Below are 24,663 nucleotides of genomic sequence, written 5' to 3'. Positions count from 1 at the left end.
ATCCTTTCCCTGCCATCTAGTCCCAGTGTCTGTAATTAGAGGTTCAAGGACACCCAAAGTATGGAGATGCATTCCTGACCATCTTAGCTAATAAAAGCTTTAATCTATCTAGCTCAGGTGCCAGTCCATTGATGGATCTATTCTCCATTATCTAATTCTTTTTTGAGCCCACTTATACTTCTGGCCTTCACAATATCCCCTGGCAGTGAGTTCCACAGGTTGACTGTGCGTTGTGTGAAGAAGTACTTCCTTTCATTTGTTTTAAACCTGCTGCCTATTAATTTCATCAGGTGAGCCCTGGTCGTTGTGTTATGTGAAGGGATAAATAACACTTCCTTATTCACTTTCTCCACACCTGTCATAATTTTACAGACTTAATAGGTAATGAAGTTTGGCTTACTGGCCTGTAACTGAAACACTGTAACACCTCTGGAACCTTTTTTTTAAAAATCAATATTACATTAGCTACCCTCCAATCATCTGGTACAAAGACTGATTTAAGTGGTAGGTTATATACCATAGTTAGTAGTTCTGCAATTTCATATTTGAATTCCTGGTGACTTATTACTGTTTAATTTATTGATTTGTTCCAAAACCTCCTCTACTGACACCTCAATCTGGGACAGTTTCTCAGATGTCACCTAAAAAGAATGACTCAGGTGTGGGAATCTCCCTCAAATTCTCTGCAGTGAAGACCAATGCAAAGAATTAATTTAGCTTCTCCACAACAGCCTTGTCTTCCTTGAATAATCCTTTAGCAGCTTGATCATCCAGTGGCCCCACTGATAGTTTGGAGGCCTTCCTGCTTCTGATGTACTCCAAAAAAAATTGTTGTTAGTTTTTGAGTCTTTTGCTATTTACTCTTCAAATTCTTTTTTGGCCTGCCTAATTATACATGCAGTCACTCTCCAGCGGCATAGGTAGGGTCATTTGTTCTACAGAAATGGATGGGAGGAAGGAAGAAAGCATAGATAGCCACACTGCTCGGGACTGTCATGTTGCAGACGTTATCAGAAGAGGATGTGCAAAGTAGTTCTTTGCCCTAGTCCTGTTCACACCATTTGGCAGATTAACAAACCCATTCAGAGAAAATCAGGATCCATTTGCGAATAATTCCCAAACCGAATAGGGGCTGAATTCATCATTAATTCATCACCAATGTATTCACTGTGGCCTCGACTTCTTTGGGAATTTGTCCTTGATTCCAGCAATCAACGACCAGCCGAGGCAGCTGGCCCCGTGCAAAACCCCTAGTATGGGCAAGAAAAACTGCTATTTGCACTGGAGGGACTGACCCCTGCTTGAAAGTGGAACAGGCCCCACTAGCATGCCTTGCTGAGTGTTGAGCTTTGTACAAGGGCAAGCTATCAACAGCTGGAATCAGAGCAGGCATGACTACAGGCAACCGGCGCCAACATCAGCAGCGCAAGCCAGTAAAGAGCAAGGAGGAATGATAACAAAAAAGAAAGGGGAGTGTGAAAATCTTGATCCGCTGAGGCTGGATCCGCTCAAGTAAAATACCATCGGCTATAATGCTCAGACTGAAATCAGTTTCTTCAAATGGAGAAAACGGGGAGGGAGGGGGGGTTAGAAGGGGCATATACTTTTATATAACAAAATGAAGAATATTATTAGGAAAGAGATGCATGAAAGTGTGACTGATTAACACATAAACCCTCACTAATTGCTTTAAAAGTCAGATCTCAGCAGCTGGGGGAAAAAATGATTTAAATTTTCCTTGGGCTACACATTTTTCCAGAAAGCTCAGACTAGCTGTGAATGTTTCCAGCCATTATCTCCCTAATTAACACACACCACAAACTGAAAACAAATGTCAACACCTCCTGGCTTTAAGAGATTCACTTGGATTAAGCAAACTCCTTGAAATGGGTCACCTAGCCATTCCCATTAGGTGCATGAATTCTGCTGGGAGTGATGCAGCCAGGAATAAAGATAGATGAAGTTATTATCAGAGACTGCAGTGAAATAAGCCTTTAATTTTCTCCAGATGTTTTTGGATTTTCTCTATTGACAGGTGTGCTCTCAGAAGGATTGGGAATGGGGGCTCTGATAGGAAGACGACTTTCATCTAATTAAACTTCTTTTCTGCATGTCAGTAAAATCCAAAGGGTTTTTTTTTATCTAATTTTATTGTATGCAATTGACAAAAAAAATAGCTGCAGCCCCTTGCTGAGTTGTCACAGCCCCAGATGTAATTAAAGCAATTCTTTTTAAACACGACAATTCTAAAAGCCTGAGAATTAGATTACGTAAAGTGCATCAAATCTGTTTTATGAAATGGGCCAGCAGTGGTGATATGCGGGGTAGAAAAAGGCTTCGCAATTGTGGAGTTGCAGGAAATTCCACTCTCCAGGGAGACAAGGAAAGAACTGCCAATAGGAAAGGAAGGGAGGGTGGGTGTATATTTTAGCAACACAGTTTAATTCTCAAGGAGCAGCTTTAATTCTAGATGGGATATTTCTTAGACAGCTAATATGTGGCCAGAGAGTGGGATAACCCTAGACAGGTGGGATAAAGAGAACCTTCTTATCCTCCACCCATTTCTATGGGTCCCGGGTCAAAGGGCATGTCACAAGCATACAAAAACTAAGCTAGGCCAGTGCTGCCTCCCGTGCTAGGCTCTCCATCGCAGGGGAGGTGAGAGCAGCCTTTAAGTCCTCACCAGGCAGTGAAGCTGAGCTAACACCACAGCGCACACGGGCTGTGCCTTGTTAAAGAGCGTTGAAGCTTCCCCTCCAGCTTGCCATGGAGAAGATCCGCTGGGTAGGCAGGAATGCCGCTGAGGAATCCTACTGCTCCATGGCTTCTGCTCCTTCCCACAACACGGCCCCACTGAAGCCAGCTCCCTAGCAGTGGGACTATGCTCTCCATCTGCAGGGCAGTGCCAGTGATATTGTAGTCACTTCAGAGGGGAGCGGGAAGGCTGAGGGGGCTGCGAGGGAGGCAATGAGGATGGATTCTAATCTCAGGTTCCCCAGTATAGATCTACCAGCCTCCATGGCTTCACCTTGGATTTACACTGGCGTGTCCAGCCCTAGGCCACTGTGACGGCCGCCATCTTGGTCGATGCTGGGGACTGAACCAGGGACTTACTGGGCTGACAGCACAGACTTGGACTAAAGAACTAGGCTCTGCAGCTGGGGGCTGTAACAGCCTCACCTCCCCTGTAGATCAGGCACAGAGAGGGGTGCAGGACACACACTGAACAATGGGTTACAGCATGACGTCATGTCTGACTGACAGACCTACGCTCGTGAAGGCCTGATTTAGCAGTGAACATCTGAGTTCAGTCCAGCTCCTCCTAGACACAGGCCCCTCATCACAAAAGCCACCACCCCAGCCAGCACTAAGAGTACCCTTCTTGTGGCAGTCTCAGCAGAGAGGCCCAGGACTGAATGTGCCCTGGAGCTCTCCTGACATTGCCGGCTCTGACCAAGATAGGGATGGGGCAGTGGGAGAGCCTTTGCTGCACTGTCAATCCTCCATCTGTTTTGTGGGTACAGGGCTGTCAATGCTGCACCTTGCACCAGCTCTAAACAAAACACAGAATGCAGCCGCAGTCCTACACATGGGGCATTGTTAGCACATCACAGCCCTAAAGATTTGTTAGATGGAATGTACACAGTCTGGGTCTACATCTGGGAAGGGGCCAGTGCCCTCAACAGCTGCAGGAGCTCAAGATCAGACCCAACTTTGATATAGATAAGTCTCTGAACCAGATGCTCAGCTGTTATAAATCAGGGTCACTCAGGATCTGTCTCTCTGACCAGCCGTAGTCTTGGAGTGGCCAGCTAGTTTATGAGCCCTTGTCTCCCGAGAATGGAACTGCTGCACCAACCTTGGATAGTTGTACCTGACCCTCCTCGTTTGGACTATACCATCTGGCCCGGTTTTCAAAGTCACCCCATCACACAGCCGCTCAAACCGAGCAACTTGGAAGACAAGTGTCTGGTGCTAATTTGACGTAATGCTCCTTCTGACAATTTGCAGATGTAATGAATAGGCAGTTCTGTGTGGTCTTTGCAGGAAGGTTAAACTTGAGGAAACTTTAGACATCCACAGCTGTAAAATCAAGACTCTTCAAATTGTGACCTTTGACCTTGTGCTTCTAGTTAGAAGACCCAAACTAGAGGTCAGATACACTAAGAAACCCCTGGTGCTGGGAGTGACCTGATGAATAACACTTCCATATATGCACAGAGCAATCGTTGGATCACTGTGAATTATCTCAACCCTGAGAGAGACTAGACATCATGACAAGACCCCTATTCAAGGAAAACAGCACGTTAGAGCAACAGAAGTCTTGGAAAGATTCTCATCGGTGATGAGCAATTACCTTCCAAACAGGAAGAGAAGCTCCTAAAATGGTGGGGCTGGGGCTGTCTTGTGAACAATGTATTTCTTTGTCATCAAAACTCTAGGTACGCACATGTTTACACCATTTACTTGCACCACTTGCAGGAAAAAGAGGCAATGCTCCTCAGTACAAAACACTAACAATAATCCATATCCGGATCTCACCGATAGTGGTGTAAATCCACAATAAAGCTGAATGGATACTGTATAACGTATCTATCTAAATAAAAATCACATCTTCTCTTCAGTGGCCTTCATCTCTGTTTGTATTCCTTTTCTTTTGGGGGAAGGGGCTGTGCCTTACTCTATGTCCAAACAGCACCTCGCACAATGGGACCGTGATCCTGGTTTGAGTAACACTGCACCACAAATCATGTGCATCGTGCTTAGGAGAAGCTTCCCATAAACATCCTCAAACCTGACTTCTTCTCCCCCCGATATCGCTGGAGCCGTGAGATACTCCAATCAGAGCTCCCATGGGTAGTACCGTGGCTGGGCTATAGTGCTAGTAGCCATTGGGTAGAGGTCAGGATGTAACAGCTGTCTGGGGACTTCAAGACTTTGGACATCACCATTTTGGGGCTTGAGCCCCCAGAAGGGGTTAATGACACCAAACCGCTGGCTACACGTCAGCTCTCGGTATGTCACCAGGGATGCTGATTGTGAGCCAGATGTTTTCTATTTGCCTCATTAACTCTTAAAGAACTCCTGGTCCATCACGCAGTAGGTAGTGTCTCCAGTTCAGACAGCTGCTAAGAGGTAAAAACACTATGTGAGATTTCAGCGTTGGCTTTTACATCTTCTCTCCTATCTGGTAATACAAATAAGGGCACAGTCATAAAGATCTTCCTCTGAAATCTCCATGGGGAGTGGGGGGGGAGTTGGGGAAGGCACCAGCTGATGTTAGAAAAAACTTTTGACTGAAGGGCAGATATGAAGGGGGGCGGGGGTCAGTGCTTAAAGGGCAGAGATTGCCAGGGGTCGCAGACAGCCAAAAAAAATAAAATCAATCAAGCTGGTTCGCTTGGAGCACACTTGAAGCAGTCTTACCAAAACTCCTGCCCCCAGATTACGACAGACCCCACCAACACACACATTTTTCAGACCACTTTAAGCCCTGCTGGGGAGAAAGGAGCCTAGGAATTGCCAGACTGGATCAGGCATAAGATCCATGTGATTCAGTGCCTGTTCTCTGACTGCGTAAGAGCCTCAAGTGGAGTCTCTGGCCCAGATCCTCAGGTGGTGCAAATTGGCATGGCTCAACTGTAACGGAGCTGTGCTGGTTTGTACCAGATGAGGATCTGGCCCTGTGTATTCAAGCAGAAACGATTTATGGCAAATGTGTGTGTGTGTCTATATATACATATATATATTAGCTACTGCACTCAGTGTAATCTTGGGTCAGACTGCTGCTTTATCCTAATTAACTTGCCTAAAGGAATAACAATAATTAGAACTTCCTAATGTCTGGTGGTCATTTTTTAATATAATGTAATTTTTATAGGAATTTTTCTCTTTTTTTTTTATTATTCAGAAAATGAGTCAATCTCTCTTCCTCTCCGACATTTCCACTTTTCACTCCAGCCATTTCTATGGAGGTCAAAGGGGTATGTCCACTCTGTGCCGTGCAAAAGAGAAAAAAAAACCAAGGTCAGACTGAGGCTATTGGGAAGGAAAGTAATGATTTTTTAAACAAGTAGCGAAGTTTACATAGGCCTGGTAACATAATTCAATTTCTGTCCTCAGAGCCCTTTATCTCGTTAAATTCATGGTGCTGATGAGAGGCCTCTTTTGCTCAACTAAGCAAAATATTCTTATTAAGTCAGAATTGTCATTAGTTTAATAACAAAACAAGGGTTTAATGATGGAGGACGGGGTCAGGCCTCATCGGAGCCCATCATAGACAATGATAAGCAGTGATAGAGCAATCAGGCGCTCAGCAGAACAAGCACCGGAAAAGGTTACAGCAGAAAATAGGAATGTTCTCGAACAAATGAGAATCCCAGACAGGGCTGCCGAGGTCTCTAACAATGGACAGAAGGGTTGGTGAACGCTCTGAAACCCGGCAAGAGGGAGGGTCTCAGGGCCCAGGCTCCAGCCCAAGCAGGAATGGTGACACTGCTCTTTTTAGCCCCACAAACCTGGTCTCTGAGACTTGGTGCCACAGGTTTTTCTTTGCAGCATAGACATATCCTAATAGTTAAAGATCAGCTGAAGCCCTGAAGTACGAGGTGTGAATTTTCTTCCAAAATTTTTGTTAGCTTTAACTATTATAACTGGATATTCTGGTTATCCATATAAATGTCCAGTCTCTTCTGGAATCTTACTAGGTTCTTGGGCTCAACGACATCATGTGGCAATGAGTTCCACAGGCTGATTATGTGTGGGTGGGGGAGGGTTGGGAAATGTATATCTTTTTATCAGTTTTGAATCATACACACATGTGGATAATTACATTAGGCTGCATGGAGCTATGCACATATTATCAGGACCAGTACCACCAGGGGAGAAATCTCTCCTCCGCCCCAAACAATCCTCAGAGGGCCACAAATCATTGTCAGAAAGGCCAGAGTTTCATATACAGAAACATGTACAAAGTTTCTAATGTTAAGCAGTGGAACAGCAGTAGATTGGAGAGTCCTCATCCTTTATAGAAATTATAAATCACAGCAAAATACTGATAGAGTAGCCAAATTTTACTTTTAAAAACTCTTTAAAATCCAAGATTTTCCAGGGCTCTAACTAGCCCCCGGACTCTTGGAAGGTTGTGTGTTTTTTAAATAGAGGCATCCAGGGGCCCCAAAATACCCACTTGTCCCCCCCCCGGCCCCCCAGTAATGGGACCCTAGAACCATCTCTGCCTGCTATGATTAGGTTTTCTGCATGCAACGCCTGTCTAGGTCAAAGAGTCATTGCTGGAAGTAAAGAGGTAGCAAGGCCATGTAATCTAGTGACTAGGTGCTGGACTGGGAGTCAGGAGTGCTGGGTTCCATTCCTATCACTTCCCCCATTTCACCTCCCACTCTGTCACTTTAGATTGTAAGCTCTTCAGGGCAGGGACTCTCTCTTACTAGATGTGTGTACAGCACTAGCCCAATGTGGACCTGTCACAGGGTCCACTCACTGCTAGGGGCACCTTCTCCTGGCCACTCTGAGGATTAGCTCCTGCCAGGTGCTGCGCCCTCCTGTGGCGCTCTCTCCACCCGTCATCCTCTCTCACCTGGCAGCCCTTCCCTCCAGGAGCTGTAGCCCTCCGGCCAGGTCACTATGGGCCTCCTCTTCCAGGGTATCCAAGTCTTTTGGGGCAAAGTGTCCCAGGCAGTCCGCTCTCCACTGCCTGGTCTGTGCCACTTCCCCAGTGACACGTAGGGGAACCCAGGCCCACCCTCTACTCCAGGTTCCAGTTAAGGGGCCCCTCTCTTCAGCAGCCAAGGTCTCCACTATGCTATCCCTTCTACTTTCCCCCTGAGCCTTGCCTGCCCTTCTGGCTCTTCCCCTTCTCTGGGTTTGCCAGCCACACATTTCCCTCTACCTACTGTCTTGGATGAGGAGGACTGCATGAGATGTCACTTTGGAGCTGATCATCATGCTGCTTAGGGAGAACTCCTGGTCTGGGCTGCTTTGGGGCCATGAACTGGGTTAATGACAGATGTATCTCCTAAGGTTTGGAAGTGTCGTCTGGCTAGCCCCTACTGTGAGATGGGCTCCTACTATGAGAGAGGGAAAGGGGGGCATTCTTAGTGCTCTGACAGCAGAACAAAGAAACCCCTTGGAAAGATCATTTGCAGTATATTTTTTAAAAATGGAACTGTAACCAAAAAAAAAAAAGAGAGAGAGAGAGAGAAACGCTGGAGTCATCTTTTCCTTTGCATCAAGGCATGGTCCAGCCACTGGCTTTTACACTAGCTCTGGCTATCCTCCAGGGAAACGGAATTCCTTCTCAAATAGCACAAGATGTGTTAGGGCTGAAAACGATATTGAAAGAGACAGACTGACTTTAGCCTGCAGCTTGTCTGCATCATTGCAAGATCCATCTTGCTGCAGGGGGCACTGAAGGAAGCACTGAAATCTCATCAGCCCACCAGGAGCCGATGACAGCACGGCAGGGGATGAAGATGGAGGCATGGGAACAAACTGGGGAATTAGTGATGATTCCAAGTGTGGCTGTGGAAGAAGCCAACCCAGCAACCATCTCCAGGGATGCACGGAGGCTACCCAAACCAACGCTCAGAGAGGTGAAGATCTGCAGCTTTATAAAATGCTCCCCAACTTCTGAGACACTGCAAAGGGGCCTGGTTTCCAGCTGCTGGGTGCTCGAGACTTGTTCAAAATCAGGCCCCCCAAACCAACGTTCAGAGAGGTGAAGATCTGCAGCTTTATAAAGTGCTCCCCAACTTCTGAGACACTGCAAAGGGGCCTGGTTTCCAGCTGCTGGGTGCTCGAGACTTGTTCAAAATCAGGCCCCCCAGGATATCCAAAATCACTGGCCACTCTTGACAGTGGTGGCCAGGGGCTAGCAGGGATCCCAAAGGGAGTGAGGGCCCAGGAGCAGGCTGCCAAGTATTTGAACAGAAGGGAGAGGAAAAAAGGGAAAAAAATGCTAAGATCCCACCACATGGAGGTGCTAATGTAGCTGAGCCCCCTGATCGATGAGGCTTTCCAAACAATTGTTGTTATCACTGCAGTGTTTATACGACACCCATCACTATGGCACCTGGGCAGCTTGCAAGGTGAGGTTAACTTGAGACACTCGAATCTCAATAAAAGACCAAAACGCCCTGTTCCCCTCCAGCTCCGCAAGCCAGCTAGGCAAGCAGGATGAAATGGGGTCTGCCTGACCAAGAAGCAGAAGAGCACCTTTGCACACTGACCCACCAACTTAATGAGGAGGCCTATTAACTCGGTTCAAAGGGGGCAGGTGAAAAAAGCCCCCAGGTAAGTATAAAAAAGGAGACCTTAACAGAGAGTTAGGTGTTGTGGGGGAGACATTCAAAATTACAATAGGGCCAATGTGTCTATACACAAATGCAAGTCATATTGGCAATAAACAGGAAGAACTCACAGTGCTAGTACATAAGCTAAATTGTGACTTAAATATGCTGAGGGCTGTTATAAAGAGGACGGTGATCAGTTGCTCTCCATGTGCACTGGAGGCAGGACAAGTCGTAATGGGCGAAATCAAAACACGCTGGACAAACACCGGTCAGGGATGGTCTAGGTTTACTTGGTCCTGCCTCAGCACAAGGGGCTGGACTTGATGATCTCCCGTGGTCCCTTCCAGGCCTACATTCCTATGACTCTCTGACTTAGGGGCTGATCCTGTGCGATGCTGAGCACCCACAGATCCCACCCACATCACAGGGAAGTGAGGATGATCAGAACGTCAGAGAAGGGGCTAGGCACGTTGCAGGATCAGGCCCCATCTCACGGGGGTAGAACTGGGCTCCTTGCAGCTTTCCCCATTCTGTTTTCATAAAGGTGTTTACAAAACCCAGCGGGCCAGACCCTGTGGTCCTTAGCCAGCTTTTACTCCAGGTTTACTCAGCCCCTGCTCAGAGACATCCCTAGGAGTTTGTCTGAGTGCAACATTTGGAAGGACTGCGGGAGTTGGCCCAATATAGACAGAAACAACCTGGAGCCCACCAAAGCCCCAAAGCTCTTCCTTTCATTACCACTCCCTGGGCAACCTGGAGGCACCCAGGCACCTGATCTAGGTGCACAAGAACAGCCTCAGCAGCCAAAAGACTGAGCAGGGTGAGAGAATCAAAGAGAAGCCCTGGCCACACGTCATCCCCTTAGCAATTCAGCCTCCTCGGAGGTTCCTCTCTCCATTGGGGAGCTGTACCCTGTGTCCCTTCTGGGTGACTGCTTGGACCGTCAGTCCTTCTTCGCCACCTCTTCCTGTACGCCAGCAGGAGATCAAAGCAGCGACTCGGCTCCCAGCTGAGGCATCTGCGCCCTGCCACAAGGTGCTGTGACTGACATTAAAAAATCTTCATCACTCATTGCCCCGGATGCTATCCCAGCAGATACCTCATTCCTTGCTCTGCTGGGACTTGTCAGCTCTTCGTCTGGCACAGAATAACATTCACCGATGCCCGTCAAGGAAACAAGTCGTGATTTATAGGCACATGCTGCACCATGCCAGCGAACTAAGAATCAACTTATAGACTGTTATGAAAGGGGCAAAGAGGGAAGCAGCAGACTTGCAGGCTCCTGCAAAGACTTTGGGTTGGCAAGCCCTACTGAACTGGAGTTGGTTGCTACAGAACCATGAATACCTATTGTTCCTGGCTTTGTGTTCTCATTGAAACAGTCTTTAGTTAACATCAAAATCCTTAGCGCATTCCATATGTGACAAAGAAGGGAAAGGAGGCATAATCCAGACCTTTCACTCCAAATAAGTCATGAGTATTATAGGAGATTTTATTATATGCTACCCAAGCTGTTGGCTGATCCAAGCAGAGAGAGAGAAGCCTCGCAGGAGCCTTCAGAGAAACTAGTGCTCACTGGGCAGCCTGCACATTGCAAAACTGGAATAGCAGGACGCTGGGGAAACATAATTCTCAGCTGCAACACCTGGGCTGGATTCAGGCCAGAGTTACACTGAGTTCTGCTGGCATAAAGCAGGGCACAAGGCCCCGGCAACAGAAAGGGAGTGGGGTCACCATTGTGCAAGGTGCCATCAACTCATAAAACTTAGATCCTCGCTGCCCTGTTATTTTTTCTCTCGTTCCAATGCTGCCGTCCAAGCCAATGCCAGGCCTTGCAGCACTTTCCGTGGTTTCTGGATCAGGCCCAGCTAGCAGATGGGCGTTTCAATAGCACTGCCTGGGGCATGCTCCCTCACAGCACAAAGGACAGAGGGTAGCAGCACCAAAGAACGGGGGGTGCAAACCTGACCCCGCACTAACGAGATCACTGCTTGCATCCTGGGAGCTAGGCTCTTTGTTAGAAGTTCATGCTGAAGTCCGACTGTTCAGCCATGCCCATTCTCTGCCCCCTTCTCACTAGCCATTACTGAATGGGCCAGCAGGGGGCCTGGGACTCCCCCCTGCCCAGGGCAGAGGGCTCAGCCCAGCGCGGACCCCCATCTGCACCCCCCTGGAGCATCTGCTTACAGTCGCACGGAATCACAACAACTGCACACCTGGTAGAAGTGCTCACAGGGTCAAGACCAGAGAGCAGGGATTGTCCTTCTGACCACGTGCAAGGGCATCTCCCCAGCCCCAGGTGACACGGGGCTCACTCCAGATGGTCCCACCACATGCACAAGTTCTCAAGGGATGGACTCTAAATTGGCAGCTTCCAGAAAGAGATGGGGTAGGGGGCCTTCAGGAAGGGCTGGCTCCAGCCCCAGGGGTCATGGGAAGTCCAGGCCATGGATGTGCACGGGCATACATGGATCCACCAGCCATCCCCGGTTCCAAGCCCACACTTGTCCATGCTGCCCTGGTCAGATCCCCGCAGAGCACAACCCTGCATTACATCTCTCCCACACACACCAGTTCTGCAGCTTCTCTCAGCTCTAGGCACTCAGAGTGTAACTCTCCCTGCAAAAGGCCTGACGCTTCTGTCCTATTGAGGAAAGGGCAGGATTTGCTCCTTAAAAGCCTCTAATTGCATGAATCCTTGCTAGGCTGGTCTCCCCACACTCCTGGACCAGATCTGTAGCCCTGCTTATGCACTAGAGCAGCGGTTCTCAAACTGTGGGTCGGGACCCTGTTTTAATGGGGTCACCAGGGTTGGCGTTAGACTTGCTGGCCGAAGCTGAAGCCCAAGCCCCACCACCCAGGGCCGAAGCCAAAGGGCTTCAGCCCTGGGTGGAGAGGCTTACGTTAGGCTAAGGTGAACTTAGGCTTTGATCCCCCCTCTTGGGGTCATGTAGTAATTTTTGTTGTCAGAAGGGGGTCGGGGTGCAGTGAAGTTTGAGAACCCCTGCACTAGAAGGTGTAAGCTCTCTGGGGAAGGAGCATATGTTACTCTGTGTTCTGTTCGCGCATCATGACCATTTACAGGGCTACGGTATCGTCCTCAGCGCTAAGCAATGTAAGGCCATTGCCAGGTGGGCTGCAAGACACCCCCTCCTTCCCTTCGAAATCACTGCTTCAAATGATTGGTTTCAGAGAAGCAGCCGTGTTAGTCTGTATTCGCAAAAAGAAAAGGAGGACTTGGGGCACCTTAGAGACTAACCAATTTATTTGAGCATAAGCTTTCGTGAGTGAAGTGAGCTGTAGCTCATGAAAGCTTATGCTCAAATAAATTGGTTAGCCTCTAAGGTGCCCCAAGTCCTCCTTTTCTTTTTGCTTCTAATGATTGAATCCACTCAGTCCCACTACAGCCCTTGTTCCCAGCTAATGGTTCTTGTTTCCTTTGTTACTGCTCATAAGCAATGTCACTTTAAACTGGATGCTCATGATAAGTCAACTCGTTCTGCGGAAAAAATTGAACATCTACATGCATCTTTGGGCAAAGGAGAAATTTGGAATAACAACTGCACCCTCTAGTGTCGGTTTGGGGTAGTGCAAGTCAATATTAAGCCCAGTTGAATACTATGGCCATTTCCAAAAGAAGGAATCATCAATTATTATTATTTGTACGGTGAGAGCACAGGGAGCTCCAGTCATAGACCAGGACCCTATTGTGCTCGGTGCTGTACAAACATGTATAAAAGAAGATGGTCTCTGTTCCAAAGAGCTGACAATCTCAGTAAAGTCTCTCTCTCTTGTGCAGCTATAGGAGGCTGAATGAATCAGATCTTTTTCTTACAAACTCACTCCAGGGACAATGGGGCCTGCACCAGAATGAAGGGGAGGAGAATACTCAGCTTGGCTTGTGGGGGAAGGGGGGACATTACAAAGAAAACAGGAGCTTGAAGTTTGGGTGATAGAAAATCTGTGATACTAAGATCTGCCAGCACTATTCTATATTAAATCATCAATAAGACAAATCCAATTCCACCCCCTTTCAACAGCCACCCACAGCTCTGCTGATATACCTCAATCCTCTCAAGCAGCAACCTCTGTTATTTCAGTTCTGAGCTCCCCCCATGGAGCTCACCCAATGCACTTTGATCCTGGCCTGTATATTCAATCCAGGATCCCCTGCTGCTCCAGTCCTGGGTTCACCCATTCCCCACGAACTCTGCCAACACACCCCCTATCCACCCCGTAGTCTATACCCTGACATCCCTGTTATTCCAGTCTTGGGGGACCCCCCACCACCAGCCTTCCTGATGGACTGTGGTCTTGGCCAGCGGCGTTCCCCCCCGTATTTTACTTCTGCACAGACAGCGTCATGTTCAACCCTCCGAGTAGTGGTTCCATGATGAGCAGAAAAGAAGGATGTCCTTGCAATCTTTGCATTGCCATAAATGATTCTGCGTTCCCAAGAGCATTCCCTCCCACCGAAGAGAGCTTGGAGAGAGAGCGAATCTTTGCTACAAGGTATCAAGCTATTTCCACAAGAAAAGCAATGACTAGGTCACCTAAGAGGCTGTTCTCCCTCCCATGTACAAATGCTCAGTGGAGCTAGGCTCTCCTGAACCCACATTCACCGCTGCCTGTCTTTAAGACTGCTCTAGGCTGAAGGCTGACACACAAAAGCTTGGTTGGAAAGTGACTCACGTTTTGTTTTTAAAAAAAAAACGATGGTGGAATAAGGCTTGGAAGGAAACTGGATTCAAGCGCCTGGGGGGGAGGAGAGTGGATTCACAGGGAAGCCTTCGTTTCAGCCTGCAGCTACAACAGTAAGAAAGGACGAAAATGAGGCCACAAGATTTGAGCCAGCCCTTCCCAGAGAGGGCTGCCATGCACTGAGGTGAGTTGGTAGCTTTCGCTCCACTTCCCTAGCACACTCATGCTTCTCCTTGTCTCCAAAGCTTTCCATGGCTTTGCCCCCAACCCCCCATGTCTCCTCCTATGCCCTGGCCCTGCCCAGATTCCATCCTCACTGTCCCCTTCTGTCTTCTCCATCTGAGCCTGAACATCTAGTTCAATGGGACAATGTGGGTCAGTAACATCACTCACACATGTCTTTGCAGGCCCAGGCTCTAAACTCACATCCTGCCTGCCCTCCGGAGGCCCAATAAGGTGCACAGCCATTCTGCACCACACAAAAATGACTGAAACCCAAAGGTGAGGCGTCAGCGTTGCTTCAGGAAGTGGAAAGGTGTCCCAACCATTTCCAAGCAGGCTCTTCAGGAGCAGGGCTAAATGCAAGAAGCAGACATGGCCCCGGACTTGCAGTGGGCTAAGTCCTGGAGTTACAAGTAGGCCAGCAGTCGATGACCTGGCCTGATGCTTAGAGGTGACCAGATCAGAGGAAGAGCTTGGCTCAAAGGTTTAATCAGCTGAGGAGCAGCTTGGACCTAATATAGAAATCTGATTAGCAACCAGTGTAAGTGAGCCAGAACTGGTGTGCTCATCCATATACAGTCAGAGCACAAGCAACGATATTTGGTAGCAGCTGGGGTCAGAGCTGTGCATCAGAGAAAACAAGAGAGGGCGTGCTCCCCCTGTCAACTGCAGGAGGAAGGCTCGACTGGCTCCCTGTGGTCCCAGAAGGCAGATTTCACCCTAGCAGAGGCATGAGGCTCAGACTCAGGCAGATTCCAGATTAAGGAGAGAGCGGTCAAAGAGCCACCTAGACACAGTAATGGAGACGAGCGATGGCAAATGCTGTGCAGAAACTTACGCCTATGTCAGAGCCACTGTAAAACAATCAAGCTTGCATCACGGTCAGAACTTCATGTGACTGACACGCTGCTGCTGAAAGCACTTCTAGTTTTGATTCCGTATTTTAATGCATTCGCTAGAGAGAGCGCGCACACACACTCACACTCCTTTTCCAGCGAGTCAGCCAGATGGAAGCTCCATGACTGTATTCGAGCTTGTCAGAATACATAAACCCATTCAGAGGCAGAGTCCTCCTGATGAAGCGTGTGACTCTGGGGCTACAGTCTTGCACCGGGATGGCGGAGAGTTCTTCCAAAAGGCCCTTTCACCATTACAGAGGCACAGCACTGACCATCCCTTCTTTCCAACCAGCCCCAGCCAACCAAACATACAAGAATGGCCCCGAAACAAACAACCCTAAACAAAGTAAACTAATACACACTTTAAAAAAATCAGAACTAGAAACACTCTCCCAAGCGAACTTCCACCCCAAAAGGGAAGAAGCGCCAGAGTCTCCATGAAGTCCATTAGCGATTTCACTATCGCTTTTATGTGGAAGGGGCCTAGATACTATGGGGATGGGTGGCAATACAAAACTTGCTATTTGTACTCCAGTAGCTCCTAGGCAGCAGCAAGGTTTGTGTGAGGCACTGTACAAATGCAGAGGAAGACGGGGTCTCTGACCCAAAGACACGTGACTGTGACATGTCTAGCACATCTTTGCGCACTCAGACAAAAATAATAATAAATCTGTTTTCTCCCTCCCAATCCTGCCATTCAATACAGCAACGATCCAGAAAACAGAAGAGGAAACCTGGGGCTTATTCCCCACAGGGGTCAGCATGAGGAATGCTTTGGAAAGCAAGTTATTGCTCCGGGACAATGAATCAGTGGTTTATTATCAGGTCGACAGTTACAGTGGCAGATACAAAAGCACCAGCAGAGGCCCAGTGCTAAGTGGGGATGTCACGTTCTTTGTACTGTGTCCCTGTCACCTCCCTTGGGCTACACCTCAGCAGGCAAAATGCAGGCGGAGAAAAGCTTGTAAAGTGCCCATCAGTGCAGATGAACCGTAATACTGCCATCAGTGTGCCTTAGCCCTCGGCCCACCGGGGGTGGACCCAGTTCCCCATTGCGTTGTAGTTCATCATAATACTGTGCACCTCCAACCTCTCAGCCATAAGAGGGCTACCATGGTTAAAGGGGGTCTTCCTGCACCTCTACAGTCACGTATACAGGTTCAAGATAGCACTTGGAGCTGCACCAGTCCAGCTGGCGGCAGATTCTGATCTCACTTAGGGTCAGTGGTGATCCTACATCACCGAAGCCAGTGGAAGTTTTGCCACCCACTTCAGTGGCAGCAGGATCAGGACCTTAATGTGGCATAAATCCACCGCCACCTACAGAGTTACTCCAGGGTTACACTAAAGTAACAGAGCAGAATGGAGCCCCGCCAAGGAGTCAGCCAAAGAGACTCAAGGAGGAGACAGCAACCCCATCGTGCATTTGTACTAGTGTCCCTGTGGACTGATCAAAGTACAAACGAGGATCTAGGGATTGAAGGAAGATACGCACATTCCAGCCCAAGGGAACAGAGGTGGGCAGTGTGGTGAAGGGGAGGAGGAGGTGCTATTTCAAGGGGAAATCAGTATAATAGCCCTTTAGTATCTAGAGGTAATTCACACCCAATTTCCAAAGCCTGAGTTAGGCAAGTTGCTGCTGAAAGGGCCTGATTCTGAGCTCCCTTACTCCGGTGTACATCGAGAATAACTCTGCTAAGGCCAGTGGAGTCATACAGTAATAAAACGAGCACACAGCGAGATCAGAATCAGGCCCAACGCAGAATAAAATAAAATCAACTTCTAAAATTATTTCTATTGTGTGCAAAACTGATAAAATACCCAAAGCATTATCTGGTAGGATCATCCAAACATCCTTACCCTAACCATCCTGGAAGGGTTTACCTAGGGCAATTCATACCATGATCCCAGACCAGAAAATAGCATGTGAGAATGGGGCCAGATCTGAATCTCAGTTAAATCCAGCGTCACTCCCTAATGATTTCAATGGAGTAACTCAGGATTTAAATGGGCATAAGAGATCAGAATCTCCACCCATTCTGGAAATAAAGGGTGAAATGTTGGCTCCTTTGAAGACAATGGCAAAACTCCTATTGACATCAATAGGGCCAGGATTTCACCCATCATACACGCTACTTACAATGGACAGGAGAGAAGGAATTCAGTAGCTGGTACTGGGCAGAGGCTGGGATGTTTTGGGACATGGGAGAGCCGGGGATCAGGTCTGATGGATGAGAAGGAGTTACAGCATTTGCTTCCTCCCCATTCACTATGTTTAGGGGACAAGTCACGGACCGTGAAATCTGGTCTCCCTCGTGAAATTTGGTGTTTTGTGTACTTTTATCCTGTACTATACAGATTTCACGGGGCAGACCAGCGTTTCTCAAACTGGGGATCCCGATCCAAAAGGGGGGTTGGGGGTCGCGGGGTTATTGTAGGGGGATCACGGTATTGCCACCCTTACTTCTGCACTGCCAGACAGCAGCAGCTGCCGGCCAAATGCCCAGCTCTGCAGGCAGCAGCGTAGAAGTCAGGGTGGCAATACCATACCACGTCGTCCTTACTTCTGCGCTGCTGCTGACAGCGGCTCTGCCTTCAGAGCTGGGCTCCCGGCCAGCAGTTGCCACCCTCCGGCCACCTAGCTCTGTAGGCAGCGCTATCACCAGCAGCAGCACAGAAGTAAGGGTGGCAATACCATGACCCTCCCCCTACAATAACCTTGTGACCCCCGTCAACCCTCTTTTGGGTCAGGACCCCTACAGTCACACCACCATGACGTTTCAGATTTAAGTATCTGAAATCATAAAATTTACCATTTTTTAAACCCTATAACCGTGAAATTGACCAAAATGGACCGTGAATTTGGTAGGGTCCTAACTATGTACAAGTTTGCAACCGGATGGTTCAAAGCAGAAGTTGTCACATGTTCTGTGCAACATTCGCTATACAGAAGAGAGAACCCACCTGACAGAGCAAAGGCAACCAGAGATCAGTGTCCCATTTCCCTTCTGCTCCCCCAACCTCATGTTCCCAGACAGCAAACCAGCACCCAGCACCCAGCGCAGATCTCTGACGGGAGGCATTGTATTGCAGAAGCCTGGAGGATCTTTGCTTCACTAGATTCTCATTTAGAGCACACAGGCACTTGATCTCAAACCGTTATCACAGGAAATAATGGATAGCTTGTAGGAGTCCACTATAAGCAGCGAGTGAGTCCAGCAGCCCGCTTACTTCTTCAGGTCCTGCTCTGCTTTGTCTGAGAGAGGGGGAAACAAAATCAATGCGTCAGCATTTCGACACCACTCCTCTGGAATCCCCTGCTAATTACACACCGGAAGTTTTGATGAACATGGTTAATATTTCACAAGTTCTGTGGTCTGGGGACTAGAGGGCCGGACCAGAGGCACCAAGTTTTTGGTTCTAATTCTGGAGCTGCTTTTGCACCCTCTGGGCCCTTGGGAAAGCCCCTCAGAACCTTGATCCTTGCTCTGCAGAACTCCCCTGGCAGCAGGATCAAGCCCACTGGTTCTCAGTTTCTCCATCTGTAAAATGGGGGCCATCTTTACCTCTCTAACACAGCTTTTATAGAACTTACATCATTAACGTCTCTAACACACTTTGGAAGGGGGCAGAGAGACAGGAGGAGTTACCTAGCTAAGAAGGCCCTGAGCTGAGTGAGTTTTGGGGCCTCCCGTGATGGGACAGGGCAAAAGGAGAGGACAGGGCTTGTGAGATTTCCAGTCCACACTGGACTTCCAGGGTAAGTTTGAGGTCTCGCAAGATTTGGAGCCATGATAGGGCTACTTCCTGATTGCTGGTTTCCAGCAGCCAACCCACCCTGCCCCACTTATCTAGGTCTTAGTGGGTTGTGCTGTCTCCACTTGGGGGTTGGGAAGGAATTTTTCCCCAGACCACCAGCTTGGCTGAGGCTGGTTCGGTTATTTCACCTTCCCTGTAACAAAACCTAGGGGCAACCAGCAGGCTGGGATTCTCTCCCCTCCCAGAGGACTCAGCTGGACCTATCTGAGGGTCATTTAGTTGTCGCAACTGTTGGCAGGTGCCCAGTGCAGGAACTTGCCGATGTAGGCTCCACATCCAGCAAGGTGGATGGAGGCAGTGTGTCTAGAGGCAGTGTGTCTAAACCCCTGGAGGAAAATGTGAATCAGGGGATGGGGCACTACCGCAGGAGGACCACCTCTCCAATGCGCTTGACGGTGGTGCTGGTCAAGGTCCCTTCTTGCTCAACCCCCAAAACGGGAAGGGATGCTAGTGGGCAAGTGTGATGGTTGGCTCCCCCTGAGGTGGGGGACCCCAAGAATTGGCAAAGGATCAATGGGGTGCAAGTGACCACACTGGGCTGTCCCCCGACTGGAACTTTGGATTTAACTTGACTAATAAAGCTACAGCCTGGTTAAAACCCACCTCACGTCCTTGTCTTCTTCTGCCAACTTGCACTAGCTCACTCTCCCAGCCCCATTCACATGGACTCATGTTTCCCTGTCCTTCCTTTACAAATATTAATCTCAAACTGTTCGGCTGCTTCTCCAAACTGCTTTGGGATCTGCAGCACTGGACTGGAAAGCTCACTGGAAGGGACCCTCTCCAACACTCCCTGTTTCTGGCCCAGGAAGTTCAGGGGAGCATTGATTTATTTGTTCATTTTAAAATCTAAAGGCCTGGAAGGTTTGTTTAGGACTCTGGGTAGCTTCTCAGTTTATCTGAGCCCATCACCAATGACCTAATAAAAAACAGCCACCCCTAACTGAACCCGAAGCACAATGAGGCTCATCAACAAAAATCTCACAGAGAGCGAGATCGGGGGACCACACCCAGGAGAGTTTACCAACAAGGCTCCAGCCTCATCACTTTATCTGCTTGGCGCCTGCTCCTGTTCCCATTGACCTAACCAGAGAGGGCCCCAGGGAAGAACATTCCCTAGTATTCTTTAATTGAGTCAACCTGAGGCGCTTTCTGCCACAGCGGCCATGATCCTGGACGGTGGTTGTCTCACTAACAGAGGTGGAAGAAAGAGGGAAACAAAGGAAGGCACCTCACTCCCTGCCAGGAGGCAGGCCTGATCAAGAATGCTCCCAAGGGTACTCTCAATGCCCCAGCTGTGTTTGGGAATGCGGGGGGGGGGAGGGAGGAGGAGGAGGAGGCCTGCCTTAACACTGGTCCTTGGAGATGGAAACACCAAACGCGGACGCTAGACAAATCCATTCTTATTAAACGTGCCCTCGCTCAAACCCTGGAAACCCCTGGAGTCGCTGACCAAACCAGGCAGATCCCAGCCAGAGGGACTGTCCAGGTGCAGCCCTTACCTGCAGGGATGAACTTCAGCGAGCTACTGAATATTCAGAAGCGAGACTGCCCCCTCTTCAGCCCGTCGTTGAGGAACTCATGGCCCAGTCCATTGCCGCATTTGCCACAGGACACCTAGAAGATGCAAGGGAGGAACACGAATGAACCGAGGCCAACCCACAGGCACCCCCTTTGTGCTGCTATTCAGACAGCGAGCAGCAGGCACAGGAGCTGCCCCTTTAACAGGGACAAGTCAGGGAGAGCTGTCAAGCTTTTGCTTTACTCTCTACAAGGTTTTCATCAGCACCTTCAAGGCGCCCGGCCGCTCTTCGTACTTGGCCACACTGTCGGCATGCACGGTTTCAGTGAAGGCCGGCCAAGGAGACGAGTGCTGGTATTTTGCTCTGCTGGAGAACAGCTCATAACCGCATTTGGAACAGATGTAAATGCCTGGGGAGGGGGACAGGAGAAATGACGGGTTAACTCCAGGTGGCAGCTAACCCTGCAAATTCAGTCACATGTGTGCTGCACCTGTAACGCCTGGATCCTGCTGCCCAGACAGCGCTCAAGGTCAGAGAAGATCACCTCAAAGGATGGTTTACAATACAGCCCTGCTAAACATGAACTCAGGCCAGAATACACCAATAGGTCACCAAACCTTAGCCAAACCTGCCGCCACCTGCTGTCACTTTTCAGTGGCCAAGATAGGACTAAGGATTTTATGGCAGTGGCAGGGATGAAATCTCAGAGCCCTCTGCTACAAAATTGCAAGCCCCTGTCACATGAACTAAAGAGAATCCCATTTAGCTACAAGCAGTACAGGGCCTATGACACCGTTCTGGGTCCTCTCTGTCACACACACACACTGGCCTGTTCCTTATGCACCTTTGGCCCAAGCACGGCTCAGAAGAGAAGCCCTGGTCCGCACCCACCTCCGGCTGACCTCAGCTCTGGCGCGGTTTCTCCCGCAAGACTGGGCCCCGCTCATTCTATTGCCCAGCCCAGCTGGGCTCTGGGCAGTCTGAGCTACCTGCCACTCCCACGCACTGGCTGGCATGCCAGGGGGCTCTGCAAGCACCTGTGCGCCTCCTGGGGATTCAGAGCAGGTCTGGGGTTCTGTGCGGCCACCCGGGGATTGGGGGAGCTCAGACCCAGGCCCCACGGCTGAGCTGATCAGGGCCCCTGTGTTACCAGGAGGGGGCTGGCAAAGGGGCTCCTGCTGCCTCCAAGCCCCAGCAGCCCAGCCCCCCTGGCTGAAGGCCACCCCTATGGACAGGGGGAGCCCAACCTCCCCTATGAACTGGGGGAGCCCAGCCACCCCTATGGAGAAAGGAAACCCGGCCCCTAGGAGCAATGGCCACTCCTACGGACAGGGGGAGCCCGGCCACCCCTACGGACAGGGGGAGCCCGGCTCCTATGGATCCCAGCCACCCTTATGGACTGGGGGAGCCTGGCCACCCCTAGGAGCAATGGCCACCCCTACGGACAGGGAGAGCCCGGCCACCCCTATGGAGAGAGGGAACCCAGCCCCTATGGGCAATGGCCACCCCTATGGACAGGGGGATCCCAGCCACCCCTATGGACCGGGGGAGCCCAGCCCCTATGGAGAGAGGGAGCCCGGCCCCTATGGGCAATGGCCACCCCTATGGACAGGGGGATCCCAGCCACCCCTATGGACCGGGGCAGCCCAGCCCCTATGGAGAGAGGGAGCCCGGCCCCTATGGGCAATGGCCACCCCTATGGACAGGGGGATCCCAGCCACCCCTATGGACCGGGGCAGCCCAGCCCCTATGGAGAGAGGGAGCCCGGCCCCTATGGGCAATGGCCACCCCTATGGACAGGGGGATCCCAACCACCCCGATGGACCGGGGGAGCCCGGCCCCAATGGCAATGGGCAATGGGCACCCCCCCCGGCCGACAGCCGACAGCCGCCCCCCCGGCCAGGGGCACCCCGGCCGCCGCCCGCGGGCCCCGCTCCCGCACCGGGCTCGAAGTGGCTCCGGAGCGGCTCCCCGCCGAAGAAGGCGCAGAAGGCCATGGCCGCCACGGGCGACTCGCGGCGCACTGCGCATGCTCCGCCCAGCGGCTGAGGGGCGGCGCTGCCCGCGGCCCGCTGGGCCCTGGGGCTGCTCTCGAGAGGGGCTAAAAAGGGGCCAAGGGGGCGAATCGGAGCGGGGGGTTCAGCAGCTGGAGGCTGGGTCTACAGGGCAAAATCAGGGCGGGGGGGGGGAGCAGGCGTTAAGCCCGGGGCGAGGCGCTGGCAGAGGGTCACAGGGGGCAAAGCCTGGCACCGGGGGCAGCAGTTGCCCCGGGGGGACTGAGACGCCCCCGAGTTTGCCAAAATGGTGGGGGGGCAAAGGGGCTTTTTTTTTACTTCCCCTCTCACAGACAGCACCTCTCAGCACGGCCACCGGGGCCAGGCCCTGGCTCCTCGGGCCCGCCGGGGATGCAGTCCGTCGGCTGCCGAAAGCGGTCGGGGGCCGAGCCCATGAGGAGCACAGGCTCCTGGGGGGGCGCCGGGCCAAATCCAGCAGAGGTGCAGATGGGGTGTGGAAACCCCCCGCCCGGGGGTGCTGTGATCACTTACACTGGGTGCCAGGGGCAGGGGAGTGTAACTTGCACCAATTTGACACCCGCGGGGGCTGCAGATCGAGAATGGAATAAGGACCTGGGCCTGCGTCTCCTCTCGCTTACCCCAGTGTAAAACTGGGCTGACACCACCGCTTTAACCGCTGCTAGGCACCAAGGGGCCTGCTTTAACTTCATTCTTCTCTTGGCTTCTCTTCCTGCTCCCCCTCCTCACTTAGCCCTGATTTTCTCCCCTTCTTGCGGCCATGCAAATCAGGAGTAACTCCCAAGAACCCAGCTCAGTTCCTCTGGATTTACCCTGGGGTAGCTGACATTGGAATCTGGCCCATAATGTTTATCTTGACATTCCCTGTTTGAATAGAAATTGCTCCATCTCTAGGAGTTCTCATAACCTTCCCCTGTAACCTTTCAAATGAGCTGAATATTTCATTATACACAAGCCTGCAGGGGATCTGCCTGATGCACAAGACACTTCATGTCTCATCTGGACACTGAAGAAATCTGAATGGCACAGGACTGATGGCAACCCAGGCCCTGCAGCAGCAAGCACCGCTGGAGAATAATGGCTTTTGCTGCAAAGAGTTTGTGAAGGACACTTCCAGACCTCACTCATCCGAAGTGGCATATTTTGAGCTGCTTGTTAGACTCATGGACATTGCTAACCTACACAAAGTAATAACCAACAGCAACCTCATATTCTCACTGGGCAGGTTCCTAGGGGGAACGGATTTGGAGTGCGAGGTGGAGCTCTTCGCCTCAAAGATAAATCCAGTCAAGTCAGTTTCCTTCTGACAGCCGATGGCCTTTGTCAAATGCACCGTCTCAGTACAGCAAAAACAAGGAGGAGTCCTCGTGGCACCTTAGAGACTAACAAATTTATTTGGGCATAAACTAACAAATTTATTTATATAAATGTGTTAGTCTTTAGGGTGCCAAAAGGACTCCTCATTTTTGCTGATACAGACTAACACGGCTGCCCCTCTGAAACCTGTCTCAGTACAGTTCCCAGTGGACCGGTGTCACATTTCTGTTATTACTGATTACAGTGTATAAGGACCTTCAGACGGAGAAAGTACTGGGTCCTATAGGGCTCTTTAATCTAGTGGAGAAAGTCAAAACAAAAATCCGTGCCTGGAACGCTGGAGCCAGGCAAATTGAAATTGGAAAGGCACAAATTGTTACCACTGGGGGAGATTAACCATTGGAACATGCTCCCAAGGAAAGTGGTGGATTCTCTCTCTTGCTGTCTTCAGATCCAGAGTGGAAGAGATGCTTTAGCCAAACACAAGCGACTGGGCTTAATACAGGGGTACCTGGGTGAAATTTATGAAGCTGGGATGCCCAGGAGGTCAGACTAGATGATCCTATGATCCTTTCTGGCCTTAAATACTATGAATTTACATTGCAATAATGCCATAAGGCACTAATCAAGGACAGGACGCCATTGCGCTAGGCTCTGTACAAACGCATAACAAGTGACAGGGCTTGACCCAAACAGTTTACAATCTAAGTAGATAATAAGATAGACAAAGGGTGGAAGAAAAGCAGCATTATTATCCCCATTTTACAGGTGGAGAACTGCGGCCCAGAGAGAATCAATGACTTGTCCAAGGTCACACAAGGAGGCAGTGGCAGAGCCA

The 24,663-nt window shown here is 50.2% G+C and overlaps 1 protein-coding gene across 2 annotated transcripts; it reads right to left on the bottom strand.

Moving 5' to 3' along the window:
- Window positions 1-2,035: 2,035 nt before the first annotated feature.
- On the bottom strand, window positions 2,036-22,508 carry MSRB1 (methionine sulfoxide reductase B1). 2 transcript variants are annotated; one of them, XR_012641201.1, is made up of 5 exons: window positions 22,418-22,508; window positions 20,742-20,884; window positions 20,455-20,569; window positions 18,098-18,389; window positions 2,036-5,995 (listed from the first exon to the last, which is right to left on the bottom strand). XR_012641201.1 is itself a non-coding variant. In XM_074965029.1 (4 exons), the coding sequence occupies exons 1-4, from the start codon at window positions 22,470-22,472 to the stop codon at window positions 18,361-18,363; spliced, it is 342 nt and encodes a 113-aa protein (XP_074821130.1). In that variant the 5' UTR covers window positions 22,473-22,508; the 3' UTR covers window positions 15,773-18,360. The 2 variants fall into 2 exon arrangements, 1 of the variants encoding a protein (XP_074821130.1); XM_074965029.1 differs by lacking the exon at window positions 2,036-5,995 and having other exon boundaries at window positions 15,773-18,389.
- Window positions 22,509-24,663: the final 2,155 nt, after the last annotated feature.

Source organism: Natator depressus, chromosome 10 (genome assembly GCF_965152275.1).
Source record: "Natator depressus isolate rNatDep1 chromosome 10, rNatDep2.hap1, whole genome shotgun sequence".
Taxonomy (NCBI): Eukaryota; Metazoa; Chordata; order Testudines; family Cheloniidae; genus Natator; species Natator depressus.
Note: the sequence above shows the minus strand (reverse complement) of the source record. Positions and strands in the feature narration are given on the sequence as shown.